The sequence below is a fragment of the Lissotriton vulgaris genome, chromosome 11, assembly GCF_964263255.1.
Source record: "Lissotriton vulgaris chromosome 11, aLisVul1.2, whole genome shotgun sequence".
Taxonomy (NCBI): Eukaryota; Metazoa; Chordata; class Amphibia; order Caudata; family Salamandridae; genus Lissotriton; species Lissotriton vulgaris.
Window position 1 is genome coordinate 300,827,543 of NC_141699.1, and position 20,920 is coordinate 300,848,462.

A 20,920-nucleotide genomic window follows, 5' to 3' on the forward strand; every position below is an offset into this window, starting at 1 on the left:
GTCCTCAGTAGAGAGACAAGGTTAGGAGGTGGTAAATACAAAGGTCCCATCAAAATTAGCACATTTTGCGAAAGAAGTCTGAAAGGCAACTTGTAATCTTTGGTCTGAGATTATTTGTTAACAACCGTTTACGAAGAAGGTGGCATGGTTGTTTCATTCCGGTAAGATAACCTTGAAGGACAACTTGAATAACAGGAAAGTACATTTTCCTTTCTTCATTATTGCATCTCGCTTGATGTTCGTCGACACTGGCCAAAATAACTAGCTTATCCTCTGACCAGCGAATGGGAAGATAAACCACTGTGTGTCCCCCTTCCAAATACACAACTACAATCAGACTGAATGCCACTCCCCATGGCATCCACCATGAGCCCACCACATGCACACCAACTTGCAGAACCTAATGGTGTATCCAATATCATTCTAGAGACCCACTGCAGTCTCTATGCATTATGCTATACCATACCACCATTTTGCATGCGCTATCCCACAAACCCATGTACTCTCAACAATGTAACTTTAGATCCCACAGCACTATAGTAATTTAGTCCTTGACGTTTGAGCAAAAACCTTTAAGATGCCCTTTGTATGCCAATCTGACAAAATGATTAGCTGTAAAAATACTTATATGCAATAGAACTATATGTTTTTGGAACTTTGAAGCATGGAATCACTTTACAACTTTAAATTAAATTTCATTATTTGCCAACAAGACTATTTTTACCTTCTGCATGTAAATAATATATTTGCGTTCATAGTTTCTTACCTGTCTGCCCCTTGGCACCATCTCAGCAGGAAATGGTTAGGGAAGTTGACAGGATGGAGGTGCACACCCAGCTGTTCTGCAAGGGTAAGGTAGAGCACAGACAAACTGATGGGGATTCCAGTCTTACGGCTTATAACCTAGGAAATGAAAGTGTCATCAATGATCTTGTAAAAAAAACGTTAATCAGCTAAAATACAGTAGAAACACAAAAGCACAGGATCAATTGTGGCATTATATACTTAAAAGAGACAAAGCCTCAGAGTAAAGCCACTAGAATAACTCATGGACTTCCATCAAACAATCTGCAAGATTCCCACTGTAATTTTGTGATGGAAGCCCTTATCAGCCAAACTATAAAACATGGTCATCAAAAATAAACCTGCTATGTACGTCTCAATGCCCCCCTATTGCTGTCTAATTAATTACCCTGAAGGTGCAAGGTGATTTCTGTCAACGAGAACTATGGAACTAGGGAAAAAGAAGCAAAACACCAAGCAAATATTTCCTGTAGTTTCCTAAGGAGGGTGTGCTTTGAACTTGTGTTGACATACCTGTAGTTAAAAAGATGCAGGACCAGTAAAACATCAAAAGTTGGGAGAAGCTATTCAATCTTGAATACAACGACAAAGCAGAAAGAATATGCAACCCTCAAATACTGACCCATGAGGAAAGAATCTAGTGGAATAATGCTTTAACGGTAGTTTGAAACATAACCATGAACTCTTCAGGCTAAACCTGTAACTTAATTTTTTCAATTTCTTTACAGCGTCAACCAGCGTTTGTTTTCCACATGATAGTTAAAAGTAGATCAGGAGGATTCAACTAGTTTCAGATCCTGAAGTTATTCAGCCAAAAATCGACATCCCTTTCTGCATTTATTTTCTTTATTCCTAATTTTTATACCTTTAAAAAAAATACACAAATAAAAACCAACACAAATCATAAAACAAGAGTCTGTAGCACATAAAATTAGTTAGGAACAAGGACTTTAAAATGTTTCAATTCCATCTTAAGACAGAGTGTATTCACTAAACAACATGGCTGATGTTCACCCGTAGCAATACCTTCATTATATTTCAAAATTTATCATGGTATGAAGTTTAAGCCATCTCTTCAAACCCCAAATCCCCAAACAGAAGTTTACCTCGTGGATGTACGAGTTCAGCGGGTTGTAATACTCCAGCTCATTACCCTTGAATTTCAGTTGAACATAAAGCACACAATTTATGGCCTCCAGCACCTGCTTCTGAAGTTCCACTTCTGAGACTGTAACAGCTAAAATGAGAGAAGAAAAAGAAGTGACCAGTCTTTCATGCAATGTTTCAACAGGAGTGTGAGAGAGAATAGACAGAACGAGTGTTCAGACTAAAAAAAGTGCTAAGAGTGTTCGAGACCTTTCCCTCAATTCCACACATGCTTATTAAAACAAAGAAAGTGGAGCACTGCAGATGTGTGATGCCAGTACTAAGCCCTCCAGTTACCAAGTTAAAAGACGGTTTGATGTGACATACCCCAAAAAACTGTTTAATAAACATAATTTGAATTCAAAACAAAAAAAATACTATTAGCGGTTCAATAAAAGATCATTGTTTAGAAATAATTTAGCATACATAAAATTACTGTAATTCATTAAACAGACTTAAAATATTTACCAAAGTTTCTGGTAAGGTTTAGTGCCTTTGTGATATTTTTTGTTTGTTTTGAAAAATCAATTTAAAGCAATAATGTATTTTTATTTGCATAGAATTTATCAAATTAAAAATAAACATTACACATGTTAAGGATAAGAATTTTGGTGTGGGTACCACATTTTATCAAAATGTACTTGAATTTAATTTATATACTGTAGTTACCAATAATGCAATAGTTTAAATTAAATTGTGCAAACTAAGATAAAATTAATTTTATGTAAATTATTTACATATAATGATATACAAAAACTATAGATTTATCATAGTTTAAGGATACCATGAAGGTTAGCAAGACGGTGATGGAAAGTGTATATTTTGTTTAATTAAACTTACTGTAATTAAAACTAAAAAAGGATATTAATTACTGAAAAGGGGCAATGCTACAGTTAAGCAATAGTGACAAGGTTACACAGATCGAGGTGGTGTAGAGACAGTGAGTATTGGAATTATAATAATAGTCCGACAGTAATGGAACAAGAGGTAAAATTGTAAAAGTAACTATAAAACAGGTAACAGAAGAGATGTAATGCCACGTTTTTTTTTAATTTATTGATTTTCAAAAATTGCATACAAAACAAAATGAATACATCATCATAAACAAAAAACAAACAGTGGTGTGTGGGAGGCCATTATTACATTCTGATCATTTGACAGAGCAATTTCCTAAAAAGTACTAAGATAGAGGGCTTAGCATTGTAAAACACAGTCTTCACAGTCAGCATTTTCAATCTAGTGGAAAATTCATGCAAGACACCATGTAATTTGGCAGTAGTAGAACATTCATTTCTATAATATCCACAAGGTATTAAGACGTGTCAGACTCCTCCAGCACCCAACAAAGGCATACAAGGTACATTGAAAAATGAATCATACAGGCCCAGCAGTAGCTCCGGCAGCCGTATCAGAACAGGGCCAGTAGACCTGGCTCGAGCCCAGTCGATAAAAGGTTCCCATATGTCTTTGGTCTGGAGGTAGGTGGCATTAATTCCCAGACTATATCAAGTTGAGTTTGTCCATACGTAACCTCCCGAATCCAATCACGGACCTCGGGTTTTCTCTTCTTCCCCCAACATAAAGCTATCTGTCGTTTGGCAAATAACAATAACAGCACATGTAATTTGCGTTTTTTAACATGTGTGTCCCTGACACACCCAAACAATCCAAGCAGTGAGGACGGAGAACACCAGGTCCAGAAATTGATTTATGGTTTAAAAAATTTGAGTCCAGTACTCGGCGAGTACCGGACATGTCCATGCCATATGGAGGAAGGAAGCCTCGAACACACCGCACCTCCAACAGCAATCGTCGTCTCCGATTCCCATTTTGAATAAACTGATCGCCGTTCTATAGTAGCGGTGTATAAATTTAAAATGAATTAGCCAAAGTTTATAATTGGGCGATAAGTCAGTCATCTGGGCACAGCAATATGACCATTGGTCGTCAGACAGAGGGGGAACCATCTCGGTATTCCATTTAAGGCGAGCAGCAGAGACAGCCAGAGGCGCATCATTCTGCATATGAGTATACAATCTGGTAACCAGTTTGCGCGGTGATGGCGTAACCAGCAAATTTTCTAGAGGAGTCAGTGGGCTGGGCTGGGATGGGAATTCTGCATGGAGCTCCCTACATGCTGCACTGAGTTTATGATATAGAAACGTCAATCCGAAAGAGAACTGCTGGCCTTCTTCTGCTCTCTGCGGGTCCCTGAATACTCCGCCTGGGTAGAGATCAGCGAAGGTGTGAAGTGACTTCGTCTGCTCTACCTTTTTAGTGATTTCATCCTTAACATTTGGAAGCATGGGGTTCTGCGCCAGAGGGATTGAAGGGGCATACAGAATCTGTGCGCCTGCTCTTCTACGCAACCCATCCCAAGCCAATCTGAGAGTCTCTGGAGTGTCTATGCAGTCTGCGGGGCTTTTAAATGGCTGATACACTGCAACTCTGAGTGAGACAGGCGCAACCACATCCTACTCAACAGCCACATGAGGCTGAAATGGCATCTGGTGTACCCAGTATTGCAGGAATTGCGCCTGCGCACAAACAGCGTACAGCTTCATGTCCAGGGAACCAACCCTCCCTGTCTGGTCGGTAAGGATAACAGCTCCCAGGAAACCCTGGCTTGACCTCCGGCCCATACTAAAGATATTAGCAGAGAAGTGGGAGATTCACAAATAGATACAAAAATGTAGGGTGCACAACCATCTTAGTCAAAGCGATTTTCCCTGCTATTGAGAGTGGAAGTTTAGCCCACAGGGTCACCTTTTCCTCCAGCCAGACAATGGCCTTCCCAAAGTTTAAATTCCATAACTCCTGCAGATCTCTGCTTATCCAAATTCCGAGGTACTTCACAGCCTCGTTTTCTCATCGTAACGGGAACTCCGAGGCAACTGCCCTTGTACTATCTGTGAGAGGAAATACCACAGATTTAGACCAATTAATGGTCACCCCAGAAAGGCCATCAAATGTAATGATTCAGAAAAGGGGGTGGTGATGAACAGAGTGTCTGAATTAAGCAGACCACTCTTACCCAGTCCAAAGATCAGGGCTTGATCCATCACCGTTATTTATCTCACTGCACCATCCCAGCTCAGAACCTGGCTATATGCAAATCAGTCTGTCCCTGGCCCAGTGCATCATGGAAACAGGGCAGACTAAACTACCAAGCCAATTCTTCACCAGAAAGGAGACAAGCTACCGGGGACCGGTTTCTGGCATTTCAGCCGTCTTCGGCCCGGCTTGCTTGAATCCTGATGGTGCAGTAAGAAAGGGACTCATGTCTGAGTATACCCTGCCACACCTATAGTGGCCAAAAACGATTCAGAAAAGGGGGTGGTGATGAACAGGGTGTCTGAATTAAGCAGACCACTCTTACCCAGTCCAAAGATCAGGGCTTGATCAATCACCGTTATTTATCTCACTGCACCATCCCAGCTCAGAACCTGGCTATATGCAAATCAGTCTGTCCCTGGCCCAGTGCATCATGGAAACAGGGCAGACTTCCAATGGACAGAACACAGGACAAAAAGAAGAAGAACCAGAACTTTTACATGCAAGACCCTTTCCTGCAAGATTACTAGAATCCATAACCCAGCCAAGGAAACAGCCAGGAATACTAGTGCCATTCAGACCAATGACAAATCCACAAGGCCTCAAAGGATATCTGGGGAAGGCATGAAGTTCAAGAACTAAACCACCTCCAGGAGGCTAGAAATATATAAATACATGAAAAACAAATTCAAAGCAGGAAGGACAAAGAGCCAACCAAGTAGGTGACCCTAGAGAAAGGGATGCCTGTGATGCAGATCAAGAATCCCAAGCACCTGAGTGGTGGTTTAACAATACAACTAAGGAAGATGGCCAAGAGCATCTGATGGCAAAATCGAGCAACACTGTAATACACAGACAGAAAGTAACCAGATGCAAATTCAGAGATATGCAAGGCAGCTCAACCATTTGCTCCATTACCCAAGATGGAAAGGGTAGTAGAAAGACGAAGATTAGGCAACTAGCTGCCCTCCTCACAGGACAGTGAATGAGAACACAACAGTGTACAAGCACATAACAGTCAACAAAGCATCCACATGCAACACAGCAAGGGGGATGCAGTAAAGAATAGAACTAACTCACTAGAGTAACAGTCACATTCCTGTCTCGAACCAAACACTGCAACCCAGAGTCAACTGTCCTGTTGCTCACAATAACTTCTTGGGGGACAAGACTATCTCATGGACTCAGGTAGTCCAGCTTGCTACTAATATAAAGACAGAGAGAGCAGATGCACGGCCCAACTCTTAAAGTGCCCAAATAAACCACTAGAAGGTGCAGAGAACCAGGAAGGAAAGGTTGATTACTCAAGCCAACCACACCGGCCAATGAAAAGTGCTAAAACCTGTAGGATGCCAGCCCAACCAGAGAATAGCAGGGGAACAGAATGAAGCCAAGTAGCACAATGAGCACCAGGTTGAAGCAGCAGCTATGACCTGTCAGGAAAACAAGGACTTCTACCACTGGCAAAGCATTAATAGAATATTGAGAATAACACTTGACCCTAGAAGACAAACTTCAAGACCAACATATGCCATGCCATGAAGCACGTATGATCACCAGAAATCACCATAAAGCACAGAGGACCCAGCTTCAAAAATGGCAGCACCAAAATAGTCCCCCAAACAATTCTGGCACACATCAAAAGGTTGATACAGGGAAAAAAATACAAATAGAAGTGTAGCTCAAGCCAGCCCAACAACAAAGGGTACTCAATTGCCAGCAAAGCCCAGCAAAGATGGGAAACAATAGGTGCATGGGAGGAACCTGGACTGACCTTGCACTGTGAGCTGTCAAAGGCTTAGTGAATGGGACGATCGCATGAGCACTGGCCATGCAGCCCTTGCTGGAAAGGGAGCAGTGGGAAGGTAGCACCAGGCAGAGGAAAGCAGATTGAAGCATTATGGATCAGAGTGCCCCTTTCAAGAAGTAAGGAAACAGTTTTGGAACACCATGAAAGCAATGTGCACAAGATGCAGACAACCATAAAGACACCATCCCTTGAAAAAAGGTAAACAGAAAGTCAAGTGTCACAGGGAGCCAGCCATAAAGGTGAGGGCAGGTATGCCAGATGACCACCTGAGAATAACAGAGAAGAAATATACTAGCCACAGAAGTAGAAACACATAAGTAAGATAGACATCCATATTAGGGGGAACACATCCTCAATGCAATTAAATAAGCAAAGGCCGCTTTTGGTTCTCTGATGCCTGGTGTTTAAACCCAATAGGAGCGTTACTGTTAATATCAAGATAACTTGGTAAAAAATGTTCTTATGCAACGTACCTTATTACTAATGCAGATCACATAATAGTGACAGAATGAGTACCTCACACCAGCTGCAGCTTAAAGTCTAGATGTTGCATTGTAAAAGTCATTTACTGCAAGATGTAGAATCAGAATGAACATGCAATCTGTGCCAAATTAGTTCCTCGTAGAACATCTCCACTGAAATTCACATTGTCTGGGCCACTCTAAGAGCTCACCAAAGTTTGGAATATAGATTATTTGTAAATGTTGCTTTGCTACTGAGGAGTACCAATCATAAGACAAACTTACATAAAAACATATCTAACATTCTAGCACTATCACCTGGAGAGGGGGTAATTGTAATATTGCACTCTTCAATTCAACTCAAAACTCACTTAGTAGTAAAACTACAAGTAGCAGTACTTCCTAACAAAGCACAAAATAAAATAGGGTTAACGGGGATGAGGACGGCAATGAGTTGAAGGATTGTGCTTCCATTCATGAAATCATTCTCAGATTCTCTAATTAGCTTTACTTACAATGAAGATAAGTATAAATGTGACATAGGTTCTTTGACAAACCAAGGGAATTATCTTACAAGTTTTGGTCCACCATCTCTTAAAGGAAAGAATAGGAAGTTCTTGCATGACCCAAAGTTCTTGCTTAGGCGGATGACATTCTATGGTCACTTCTGCACTCAATATTGCTACACATACAAAGAAGTATTAGCAAAATATTTCAAATCCCTCACTGGGTATACATTTCTTTATTTCTTTGCTATCCCGGTTGCTACATATGTTTAGGGCTATTAGATTTTACTTCTCTAGGGGCTAGATGTAGGTAGAATAGATTTACCGATTTTTAATTACCGAATTTTACCGATTCGGTAATTAAAAATCGGTAAATCTAAGGGGTGGGTATGTAGGTATTCCAGATGTGCTGGAATACCGATTCGGAAGAATTCGGTATTTACCTATTCGGTAAATACTGAATCGGTAATGCCCATTCATTCCTATGGGCTTTGAAGCCCATAGGAATGAATGGGCATTACCAATTCGGTATTTACCGAATCGGTAAATACCGAAATTCACAAGGGTGCAGGGGGTGTCACTTTGACACCCTCTGGCACCCCAAAGATAGGCATATGCGACATGTGGCACACAGACATGCCCTAAGGGCATGTCTGTCTGTCACATGGCTAGGTGTGCATGCACACATGTGCATGCACACCTGAATTCGGTATTTTAGCACCCAATAGGATTGGGTGGTAAAATACCGAATTTGTAGGGCCTTTGGGACTCAGAAGAGTCCCACCTACATCTGGGAATTACTGAATCGGTAAAAATACCGATTCGGTATTTTACAGATTCTGTAAATTTACCGATTCGGTAAATTTACAGAATCTGTAAAATGTGGCCCCCTACATCTCAAGATGGCAAATACCGGTCGGAAACGGCCGAATTCGGCCGTTTCCGACCGGCATTTGCCACCTACATCGGGCCCTAGGTCTTCAAAAGTTTCCAGGCTATTAGAACTTCCTCTATGCAGAAGCTTAAATAATCAAATGGAAGTATTGCTAGCTTAGAATGGCTGTTTCAGCAGAGGGTCCAACTACCTGATTTCAGGGGGTAATACTTGGCCAAACTTCGAGCAGCATAATTACAGTAACAGGCTAATTTCCATATTAGGTAATTCACAGGAATTCTCTACTTAGATTTAACCACCGAAACGTCTTCAAGCAGATCAAGGTGAAGACAGTTGTTGCTCTCATTTCAGGCAGGCATGATATTCCCACTCTTCCAGGATGTATGCTGTATTATATGAAATTGCCATTTGAGAAAAATTCAATATTTTAGTTAAATACCAAAGACAAACTAACCTGAAATAGGATATTGAGCACACTGACCAACCTGCACGATTTTTTAGGAATTTGGGCCTTGATGTAGTCTTAATGGAACTACTATGTTTGAATAGTTTCAGTTGAAAAGATGCTTTGAAGCCAACTTTCCTGGGCTTTTCGAGCTACAGCGTCATCCATTGGTCATAGCATTTTTAAGCCCGCTTTCAATAACTAGCTAATATTAAGAACCTCTGGATAAGAGCCAAACTTATGAGGCAAAAATTGTCACTGGTCTGACGAATTTGGCATTTTGCCCTCTACTGATCAAGGCTTTCCTGAAAATGGTGAGTACTACTGCTACTTCAAGTCTCCAGTTGTTCCACACCATGTCTAGAATCGATTATACTTCAAGGTAAACATATAGATTTTTTTTAAGAGATCATGAACGTGCATTGAGTGATGCAGTCCTCATGAAACAGACCTCATGTTTTGGCAATAACAAAATTCTCTCCAATTTGGAATTTTGGGAGAAGAAATTTTAAAAAACGTATCTGATTTGTGAAACAACTTTGTTGAAACCACGTTTTTTATAATATCTGAGTGGGATTTGTGTGCCAAAATTATTTACCCTGACAAGAACCCCCTTACTCAACTACGCGACAGTCAGTTGACTGCCGTTCAATCAGGTGTGTCTCACTGAAGAGTCGATCTTTTGGATCCAGAAATAATGTACTGCTTTTAATTCATGCATCAATCCTAAATAGAAGAAAACAGCCCTGGATTGGTCAGTAACCATACACGTGATTACATATGACACAAGGTATAACTTATTGAGCAATATATATATTTTTAGAATGTTGTTCCATCTCGCTTCTGAATGTGGATATTAGAGCTTATAGGATCTGGTTTGTTTTTTGTAATTTTGCATGCTGTACCCCACTCCATTTTATTTGGCTTTATATGTTGCATGTTATTTACTTCTGCCAGATCCCAATAAAAAAGGTTTATTTGGTGCAAAACTGTGATGCTTGAGGATATGCCCCATACAGGGATACATGCACACGTAACCTAAGCTAAGACATCTACATTAGTCTTCTGTGCATTTTTCTGAGCTATCTGATGCGACTGCAGGGGTCCTGCCTCAAGAATTTTGTTACCGCATCAGTTTTGAAGAAGAGTTTGGATTAGATACTAAGTTTGCTCAAAGGTAGGGGCTCAAGAATAACAGTAAAGAAAGGATATGTGCTTATATTATCCATTACTGAGACCCGCAACCTTAAGCTGTAAGTTACTGTGGCAGCTATGCCTTACTCCGGTCCCAACGGTTGTATGTGGTTTCATAGAAAAACAATTTCATGGAATACCATTACTGAGAAACCGTTTCACCTAAACTGTCTAATGGAAATTTTCAGACTGAATGGCATTCATCATTTTGTAGAAACAAATTCATAGAATGTCTTTTTGTTGGATATTGGCTTTGGTATGGTTATTTTTTTTTCGTTTGACAACAAATTTTATTGAGTTTTGTGAACAGGAAATACAGCACAGCAATTCATCACAGTTATGATGCAGCAATACCAGTCTCGTCATTTGCTAACAGCGCACGCTAAAGCCCAGTCTGGACCTAGGTGTCTGGCCCTAGCGGAATTCTCCTACCCGACCTGACCCAACTATTTGTCCCACATCCGACCATGCCTGTTCGGACATCCCCTGGCCTTGTACAATGGTTTCTCTTGTGCCGCACACCAGTCTAGGCCCGCGCCATTTAGCTATGCTGGGTGATGAGGGACTTTTCCAGGCAGCAGCTATGTCCAGTTTTGCCAACATGATGGCTGTGCCCAAAAATGATTTGTCTGCTCCGGACCCATCTAGATCGTCTATGACACCCAGGAGTAAGGTCAGGGGGTTACCTCCCAATACGGGATGAGATGGGGACATACCCATACCATGTGGAAGAAATCTGCTGGGTCTGACCCGCAGCGCGTGTAGGACGGAGTAGCTAGAAGGCCGGCCTGGTAGAGGCGACTAGGAGTAAGGTATGCACAGTGGAGGTAGTATAGCTGAATTAATCCGAGCCGGGCTGAAATAATGATGGTTTTGAGAGCCATTAGGGCGGCACGCCAGTCCTCCCCGTCCAAAGGGTCCAACCAAGCCTCCCATCAATATCTAAGCGGGTGAAGTAGACCTGCGACACCACCCCTCGTCCCAGATTTCCCATCATGATCTGAGACTCGAAGGGACTGAACTCAGGGATTGTGGTACCTGTTGGGATGTGAAACGTGTGGGCATGCCGGAGCTGCAGGTACTTGCAGAATTGTTATGGGTGAAGGGAATAGGCAATCTGCAAGACTTGGAAGGATTGTATATGGTCTTCCTTCCACAGGCCCCACAATTGCGAGATATTAATAAGATCACATTTCCTGAAGCCCTCCAGTGCCTGACCTCTCTGAGCCTGGCACCGTGCCAGAGGGGTGTCTGTTATGAAAGTCTGGGGTTCAAGCCTGAGTAGTGCAGGGAAGCGTGAAATGCCAGTAAGCCCGTTCGGGTCACTGTGGGGAGTGCAGCAGGTATTGGGTCACCATATAGCATTGCTTGGACCTGTCCCAGCCCCTCCAACTCTACCTGGTAGGCTGCGTCAGTCCATCCATTATTGAACCAATCATGCAGGACTAGATGGCGGGTTGAGAGGTAGTTGCGGTAGAGGTTGGTCATGCCCATACCTCTATCAAAAGGCAGGATTTGGCAGTGGGCCAGGGCCATTCAAGGCCTCGAATTTCCCCAAAGAAAGGCCATGGCCAGGCTATCCAGCTCCTTGAACCAACTTTGCGGGAGGTCGAACAGGATGTTTTGGATTACGTATAGGAAGCAGGGGTGAACCATCATTTTAAACGGAGCGATCCTCCCAAAGGGGTTGAGCGGAGGGGCCTGCCATCCGTGGAGGTCCGCCCTGGTCTTTCAAACCAGTGAGGTGATGTTGAGTGACCATGCCAAGTCTGGGAGTAGCGCAACCCAGATACCCAGGTACTTAAACGATTGACGCCTTATCGGGATGGTAGATTGCCAATCGAAGCAGTCTCTTGAAATGTGGAGGGGGGGACCAGGGTTGACTTGGTGGGGTTCAGTCTCAGACCCGACACCCGCTCTAAGGTACAGAGGATTTGGGGCCATCTAGGCCCCTATTGTGCAGGGTTAGCTAAGAAGAGCAGGACATCGTCCGCATAAAGGGTGATCCAGTCCTTCTGCGAGCCCCTCCACTTCCATCCCTGGATGTGCTTGTCCGCCCGAACGAGGCACAAAGTGGCTCCATCGTCAAAGCGAAAGGGAGGGGCGAAAGTGGACAACCCTGTCTCGTTCCTTTTCAGATCAGGAACGGGTCAGACAGGACCCAGTTAATAGGCACCCGTGCCGTGGGTCGGGAGTAGAGGACTCGGACCAACATACGGAAATGGGGGCTCAGGCCTGCTGCAGCAAGCACGTCTACCAGATACAACCAGTCGACTGTATCAAAGACCTTTTCGAAGTCGACGAGCAGGAGTGGCAGGCAAGGAGAGAGCAAATGTTGGTGGGCCAAGGCCAAGTGGAGGCGTTGCATTCAGTGTCTCGTACTACGCGAAGGTATAAAACCGCATTGGTCTGGGTGGACGAGCCTGCAGAGAACTGGTCTTAGCCATTGTGCTAGGATGGTCGCGTATATTTTAATTTCTGTGTTGATTAGAGAGATTGGGCGATAATCATAGCAGGCAGGCGAGGGGGGCTGCATCTTGGGGACGACTACCACGGTCTCCACAACCTCAATGTCGAGGTGGCAGAGATACGGAGGTTCCCACCTGAAACAAACGTGGAGGTGGGGGATAAGTATGTTTCGGTATGTGGCGTAATACTCTTGCGGGAAGCCGTCTGGCCCAGGTGTCATTATGGCCGCAACAAGGGAGACTGCCTCCCCTATTTCCTCTTTCGTGATAGGGAGATCCAAGCTAGCCGCTTCTGATTCGTACAGCCAGGAAAGTTGGATTGTTCCCAGCTCGGACAATGCCAGGGCAGAGGTATCTGGACTGGCTGGGGAGTGAAGCAGGGAGTATTAGTCGGCGAAGTCCTTGGCTATGGAGACTGGGGTATGACGAGTCACGCCTGTTAGATCTTGGATCTCAGGGACTATACGGTTCACCATTGGGTATGAAGCCACCCTGTGAAGTATTCTCCCGTTCTTGTCCCCCCAACAATATATGCAGGCGACCGAAGACCTCCATAGCAGCTTCGCTGAGTCCAGTGAAAGTTGCTCAATTTCATCTCTCAAAAGCGAGAGCAGTCGCTCCCCCTTTTCGCCCGCTGCTGTGGGTGAGGTCTGCTCCAAGCGGGCTGCCTGGGCCTCGAGGAGGGTAAGCCAGCTGTGCCTGTTGCTTGGCCTTAAGCTGGCCCCTGGCAAAGCCATGAAAGGTAGCCTTCCCGGCCTTACAAAGGGTGCCCGAGGAGGGGACCATGTTATGGTTAGCTAGGAAGTACTGCCAGAGTTCATCTCCTATCGCCTTCAGAAATTCGCCATCGTGGAGGAACCAAGCATTCAGTCTCCAGATGGGGTGTAGCATGTCTGCACGGTCTCCTAGGCTGAGAAGAAGCAGCAAGTGGTTTGAGAGGCTGCTGGGGAGGATGCTAATGCTGGAAACCTTGTGACAGTCCAGAGCAGGCATGTAGATCAGGTCAATTTATGCGTTCAAGTGGTGTGCCGCAGAGGTGTGTGTGTGTGTACTGGGTGGTTCTAGAGTTCCATGTCCTCCAGACCTCTCTTAGGCCTAGGTTTGTCATCCACTCTGTCAGTCTCCTGGCAAATAGGGATCTGGTTGAGGAGGGTGCGCCTGTGGTGTCAAGGTCTGGCCGCATGACCACGTTGAAGTCCCCAACAATCACAGTCAATCCCAGGGGGAGGGAGGATAGGATGTCGCTGATGGTTTTCAAGGTGGTTACTAAGGTAGCTGGTGGCACATAGAGTGACACTAGATTGGTGGCCATCCCTCCCAGTGTCCCAGTCAGGATCACAAAATGGCCTTGAGTGTCTCTGACCACATTGGTGGGTGTGAAATGAAAGGTGCACCAAAGTAGGATTGCTAACCCAGCGAGGCCCGTTCAAAGCCTGCATGCCAGGCTCTGTCTAACCGGTACCTCGCGAGGAAGGGGCAGTGAATACCAACGAGGTGTGTTTCTTGGAGTAAGAGGTCGTTGGGGCATGTCTGTGGGCATATATCAGGACTGCTGTGCATTTGACCCTGTCTAGGAGGCCATGAACATTCCAAGACAGGAGTCGGAGGGATTCACCCTTATGTAGTGCTTGCGTCGTAGAAACAGGAGGTAACCGAAGGGACATTTGGTGCTGCCAGACTGGAGGGCCCGGCTGGACAGCAGAGCAGCATGTGAAGGGATTTGGTTGGCTGGCGCCTGAGCCACGCGCATGCATGCTGCGAGTGAGGGATTGAGTGCTGTGGTCGTCGAACGTAGATGAACCATAACTTGGGACAATGCTCCCGGACCCTCCCCCATCCCACCCCCGCTCTATACTTCAAGAAAGGAAGCATCTGTCACCCTGGTAACAGTTCAAGTAATACAACAAAACAAAACTAAAGAGCTTAGTGTGAAGCTGCGTGGTGGGCCCCTCCATTCATCAGGATATACACATTATATTAGCTGAATCCAGCTGTATACACCGACTCTTGTTGACCCTACAGCCCAGCTTCCTGGCCGAGATCTCCCCTGCATAAGGCCTGCCAAGCTCTTGGCTGCATGGCTTAAATGGTCGGACTATGGGAAAGATCGGTGTCTGTGGATCCCACTTCTGGGGGGGAGCAGGAGGGCCGCACCCGGCCAAGGGTCTCTCCACAGATCGGGCATGTTGCAGGGTGCCAGCAGCAGATCAGGCGTGTCCTCGAGGTTGCGGCAAGCGGTCTCCGGTGAGGCAGACCCACAGCCCTGGGTGCGCTGGTGCGCGTCTCCAGGACCTGGAGCCTGCAGACGGAGCCAACCCGGATTGGAAATGCGGAGGGAGGGCAGCCACACAGGATCCAAGCGGGCACTCCTCCGTGCGCCAGATCCAGGTCGATTCGGGTGTTTCAAAGATGATGACCCGAAGACGGGCCGGGAAAAGCAGACTGTATTGGAGGTTGAGGTCGCGCAGATTCTACTTGACCTCCATGTAAGATTGTCGTTGGGCCAGGACTTCCCTGGTGTATTCTGGAAAAATCATTATGTTGTGACTTGGGTAGGTCAGGGCTGCCTGGGACCGGGCCGCTTGCAGGATAGCGTCTCTGTCCTTGAAACTGAAGATCCTGGCAATGCTTGGCCAGTGAGGTGCTCCTGGTGGTGGTCTGGGCGCCAGAGATCGGTGGGCCAGTGCCTCTGCGAACCACAACGACAGGACCCACTCTGGCATCCATGACTTAGTCCAATCCTCAACAAGAGTTGCAGCTTGACTGCATGGTTATTTTTTAAACCGTAAATACAATGGCTGCACCCAACCCTGAATCCTAAATGCCCTTTCAACTCCAACACTTCACCAGTCTCTGAACTGCAAAACCCCTCACTACCTCTAAACGCCACTCATTCCGGAACCCTAAAACCCCCTTTTTACACCAATTACCCACCTCTCTCTGACTGCTTAAACCGCTTACCACAACCTGGCTCCAACCATCCATGATCCCTAAAAAAGCCTAACCACCATTAACCACCAGCCATCCATGACTCTTAAAACCCTCACCACCCCTAAACTCTACCCATTCTTGAACTCAAAACCCTTTTTCTACATTCAAGCTTCACCCGTCCCTGAATCTTAAAACACTTCACCTGCCTAAACTCCAGCCAATTCTGAACTCTATAAACTCTTCTCCTCCCCTAACTTCTAGCCATCATTGAACCTTAGAAACCCTCGCCAGCCATAAACGTAATGCATTCACAAACCCCAAAATCCCTCAACACCCCTGCACTTCATCCACCCCAGTGTCTTAAAAAAATCCTCACAACCCTAAACTCTGCTCATTGCAAATCCCTATAAACCACTCACTACCACTAAACCTCTAAACTCCACCCATTCCCGATACCACCACTTCTAAAGTCTACCCATAGTTAAACCCTAAAATCTACTTTCTGTGCCTGACCTCCACCCATTCCTGACACATAAAAACTCCTGACCACCCCTAAACATTAGACATAACTGAACCCAAAAACCCTCACTGGTCCTAAACTCCACCCAAGTTTAATATAATTTTGGATTTTAACTTAAAATTCTCTTTCCTTTAAACAGTTTCCATTCATTTTCAATTAATTTGTATTTTCTTAAAACTGTCTTTCCTTAAAATTGGTTTTCCTTGATTTGGTTTCCTCCAATATGGTTTCTATTAATTCACATACATCAGTCCAAACATGCTCTAAGCACATCCCAAAAAATGAAAAATAAAATAAGTGTAATATGGGAAGAGTCGACAAACCATAGATGAGAATCCGGGAGCCAACATATTTATTAACTATAGAAAAGAATCTATAAATAAAGAAAAAAGAATGGACAAGGTGTACCATCATCACCTGCCTATTCTAAGCTCCTAATGATCAAGAAACTCCTGCTTACACTTCAGTCTTGCTTAGTACAGTTACTTTATTCCTACCCGATCAAAGTCGTACAAGTAAGCACTTCAGTAAATAACCACCACCAGTACTGGCACTCAGCGGTCCAGATATGGGCGAGCAATGTGAGCGCAGGGTGTGGTCGAGCCTAGCGTAGGGGAGATGCGGAGGACGTGGCAAAAAACATCAGACCTCCGCTACAAGCAATGACAACAGCCCACAGCCTTCATACAGCCTGGTTCCCGGACACAGAGACCCCTGCAGCAGTGGCTGTGGCAGAGCTCCCAAGGCAGATGAGGTCATTGGAGTGACTGGCCTTTTCTGCGAGTTCCAGCGGTAAGTGCATAGGCACTAAGGGGCAACCCGCAGCGGACGGAGCGGCCAATGTTAGATCGGTGTGGCTTGTTGGCTGGAGGGGGCCCACCTTTACTGTCTTTAATGTCCCCCCACATTTGCCTCTGCCTGGGTCTATCAACTTGCAGCTCATTGCTCTTCAACAGTCCATTTCACGCCAGCTCTCCATATCGTTTAATCACAGCTATACACAGTGAGTCTACCTGTCTGCTTGTAAGCTTTTCCCCTGGCAATCCTTTGGCAACTATTCAGCACTATCCTTACTGGGAAGTGTGAAATGGCTGAACAGGAGTGAGGGAGAGCAACTGAGTGACAGATGTCGGGGACCAGGTTAACTAATTAATTGATCAAATTGTTGTATTAAAAAGTAAGGTGGCTTGTCGCTTTCTGCATCCCTGTGAAACAACCAGGGGAGGTTTGGCATTACAACTGGACACCAACTGGTAAAATATGACGGAACCAAACAGAGGTGATATAACAAAACAAAACTAGGATACAAAATGTAATACCTCTATTTTAAGACGCGCACAAGAAGCTCACTGGGAAGTGTGAAATGGCTGGCCAGGAGTGAGAAAGAGCAATTGAGTCACAGATGTTGGGTACCATGCTAAATCATCCTCGATGCCAAGACCATGTTCTACTCCGATAGGATACTGTCAGCGGAGTCACAATCCAAAGAAATCTTCGCTACGGTGCACGAGCTTGCCTCATCTAACAGAGCCACGGCTTCGATCCCCCCCTCCCAACCTCTCTGCGACTCGCTCAACGATTTCTTCGTTGATAAGGTTGCAAAGATCAAGGCCAATATCCCCCTCCCATCCCCCACATTCATTAACCCCTCCCCACCTGCTGCCACTTCCAAACTCACCTCCGTTCCCCCCCTGACCAAAGCCACGCTTCTCCCTCCGCTTCAAAAGGTGAAGTCAGGTTCCCCCCTGGACTTTGCCCCTGCTCACATCCTGAGAGAAATCTTCCTAGCTTGTCCAACTCCACCCCTCACACTTCTGAATGACTCACTCAGTAACGGAGTGGTTCCCACTGCCCACAAATTCGCGGCTGTCATCCCCATCTTAAAAAAGGCCGGTGCCGACCCTTCATCCCCTTCCAACTACCGTCCCATCTCCCTCCTGCCTTACCTGGGTAAGGTCTTAGAAACTCATGTAACCAGCACCCTGAGCACCTATGTGGAAACCAATCACTGCCTCTCCCCTCGGCAGGCGGGCTTCCGCCCCCTCCACTCCACGGAGAAGGTGGTGATCTCAGTGATGGACAGCCTCCGCGAGGGCATGGACATCAACCTTCCGCAGGCCCTCATTCTTTTAGACCTGTCCGCCGCTTTTGACACGGTGGACCACTCCATCCTCCTCACCCGTGTCAGGGCGGCGGGCATAGAGGGCCTAGCCCTCGCTTGGCTTGAGTCCTTCCTGAGCGATAGGGCCCAGGCGGTCCACCTTGCTGGTTTCACTGCTGCCTCCCGTAAGGTTGTGTGCGGGGTCCCCCAAGGTTCCTCACTTTCCCCTCTTTTGTTTAATTTATACATCTACCCCCTTATTTTTATGTTACAGCAGCTTAAGGTCACGGTGTTCAATTACGCCGATGACCGCCAGCTAATTTTCAACCTTTCTCATTCCCCCTCATCTTCCCAGAACGTTCAATCTGTTATGTTGTTCATCCAGGATTGGATGAACTGCAACCACCTCAAACTCAATCCGGACAAGACGGAGCTAGTCTTGACCGGAGGTGGTTGCAGTCCCTGGTCTCCTTCTCACTGGCCTCTTTCACTTGGTGCCCCCCCGCTCCCTGTTCCCAAGGTCAAAACCCTCGGTATCCTCCTTAATCCTTCACTCTCTGTCCACTCACAGGTTAATTCGGTTGTCTCCTCCTGTTTTTTCTCCCTCAGAACCATTAGGAAGATCTCCCGTTTTTTCTCCCTACCGGCCCGAAAGATCATAGTAATGGCCATGGTGCTCTCGCTCCTTGATTATGGCAACATCATCTATAACGGCGCTCCAGCCTACGCCATTCACCGTCTGCAGCTAGTGCAGAACCAGGCTGCCCGCCTGATCCATGGGCTGCCTAAATTCCATCGTCCCACTCCTCTACTGCAGGCACTGCACTGGCTGCCGGTGAAAGAGCGAGCCTTGTTCAAGCTTGGCTGCCTCACTTTTCAGGCCACAATGGGCACCGCCCGGAGTTCATTTGCTCCGTTATTAAGCCTTACACACCGGGCAGAGAGCTTCGCTTCACCCATCAGGCACTCCTAACCACTCACCGATTCAGAAAGAAAAAGGCTGGCGGAACAAAATTTGCGGTTCTCGCTCCTGTGTTTTGGAACTCCCTTCCTGCGGAGCTCCGCATGACACCTTCTTACACTGAGTTCCGGAAAGGTCTTAAAACCCTGCTCTTCTCCCGAGCTCACGCTGTCTATACTCCCTCTGCTCCTGTTGTCTCCTCGCAATCCAAAAGCGCCAAGAAACCGCGTGGTAGAAGCGCGCTATACAAATGTTTTTAAATTCAATTTTTTTTAAATTCAAATCATTAATCAAATTGTAGTAATAAAAAGTAAGGGTGCTTGTAGCTTTCTGCATCCCTGTGGACCAACCATGGGCAGTCTGGAATTGCAAATCAAAGCTAGTATATAAAAATGTAATCCCTCTATTTTAAGATGCGCACAAGAAGTGCTCTGCTCCTACAGGAGTTACAATACAAGGAGTTAACCCAGCTTAATCACTAGGTCCTGGTAGACTGCGGTACATGTGCCAATTGGCCCTAGTGGACAGACTAATAAACATTGAATTCTTTAGATATACCTGTAAAAATAATTCACAGTCTTCAAAGGAAAAAATTAAAATAAACACATTTATTTACACCAGACACGGATATCTCTTGCGTAGTCAGAAAATATCATGAATACAAGTTTTCACAAATTCAAGCATTTGCAGATTGTAGTCTGACTGATCAGTACAATTGTTGAAATTGTGTTTATAAACGTACCCTGCTTAAACATAAATGTTTCACAGTAACCCGTTCATCACAATACAGGTGTCACTTCGGATTAGCCTCTTTATACGAGCAGGCGAGACATCCCTTCATGGACCTCTTGTGGGAGCAGACCAAGTTATCCATGATTCTCCCACTGACGGGTGACGTTTCCAGTCGATAACTTAGGTCCAGGGTAGCAGCATTCAGCTGCTGCCGTCCGGAGCGTACCACGTGTACGTTTCCATCTTCCCTTTATTAGGCGGCTGCCTCAGTGCTCCGTCCTGAACTGCTACGAATGGATGCAAGCCGCTTCCTCTTCTTTTTAGGTCTCGTCTTTTACATTCCGAAGGAATGGGAAATGGCGAGAATTCAAGTGCTCAAAATCCTCGTGAAACCACGGGTTTTTTCGTGCGTTTTTCTTCAAGTTCACGTGGCCACAGGCACGCGCTTTTGGGCCATAAACTTTCACGGCCATCTGTTCCCCAGCTCCAGCACCTCCCCTCCATTCCCAGCCCTTTGATGCTTCCGCCGCACTCCAATTGCTCCCCTCTCCCGTGGCGTTTGTAATCCTGCCCCCTGCGTTGCCCCCTCACACTGTGCTCGCATCTTTTTCTTCTTTTCATGTGCTTGTTGTAGCTTTGGCAGCCCCCTCCCACAGCCTCACAAGCTGAGCAGCACTCCTCAAGCACAGCGGGCAGACGCCGCCACTGGGCACTAGTTTGCACAAGAAACACACATGTAGCATGCTTCTAAGTGACAACGGCATCTGCTCACTGGACCACAATGCCATGCTGCCAGTGTTTTGATACCGCCTTGATCTCCGCCGTTCACAGTGATGTTTTAACTTGATTCACCCCGGTCTGCACGCGTTAAACTAACGAAGTGCACAAAGCA

General features: G+C 45.7%; 1 protein-coding gene across 2 annotated transcripts in view; it reads right to left on the reverse strand.

The window, feature by feature from the left end:
- Positions 1 to 20,920, reverse strand: part of FBXO21 (F-box protein 21) — a 230,963-nt gene that overhangs the window by 128,475 nt on the left and 81,568 nt on the right. For both annotated transcript variants that reach the window (XM_086943268.1, XM_086943267.1), the window contains exons 6-7: positions 1,911 to 2,041; positions 767 to 903 (exon numbers count right to left, since the gene is read on the reverse strand). In XM_086943268.1, the coding sequence (XP_086799394.1) occupies positions 767 to 903; positions 1,911 to 2,041 (268 nt within the window). The remainder of the gene's footprint in view (positions 1 to 766; positions 904 to 1,910; positions 2,042 to 20,920) is intronic.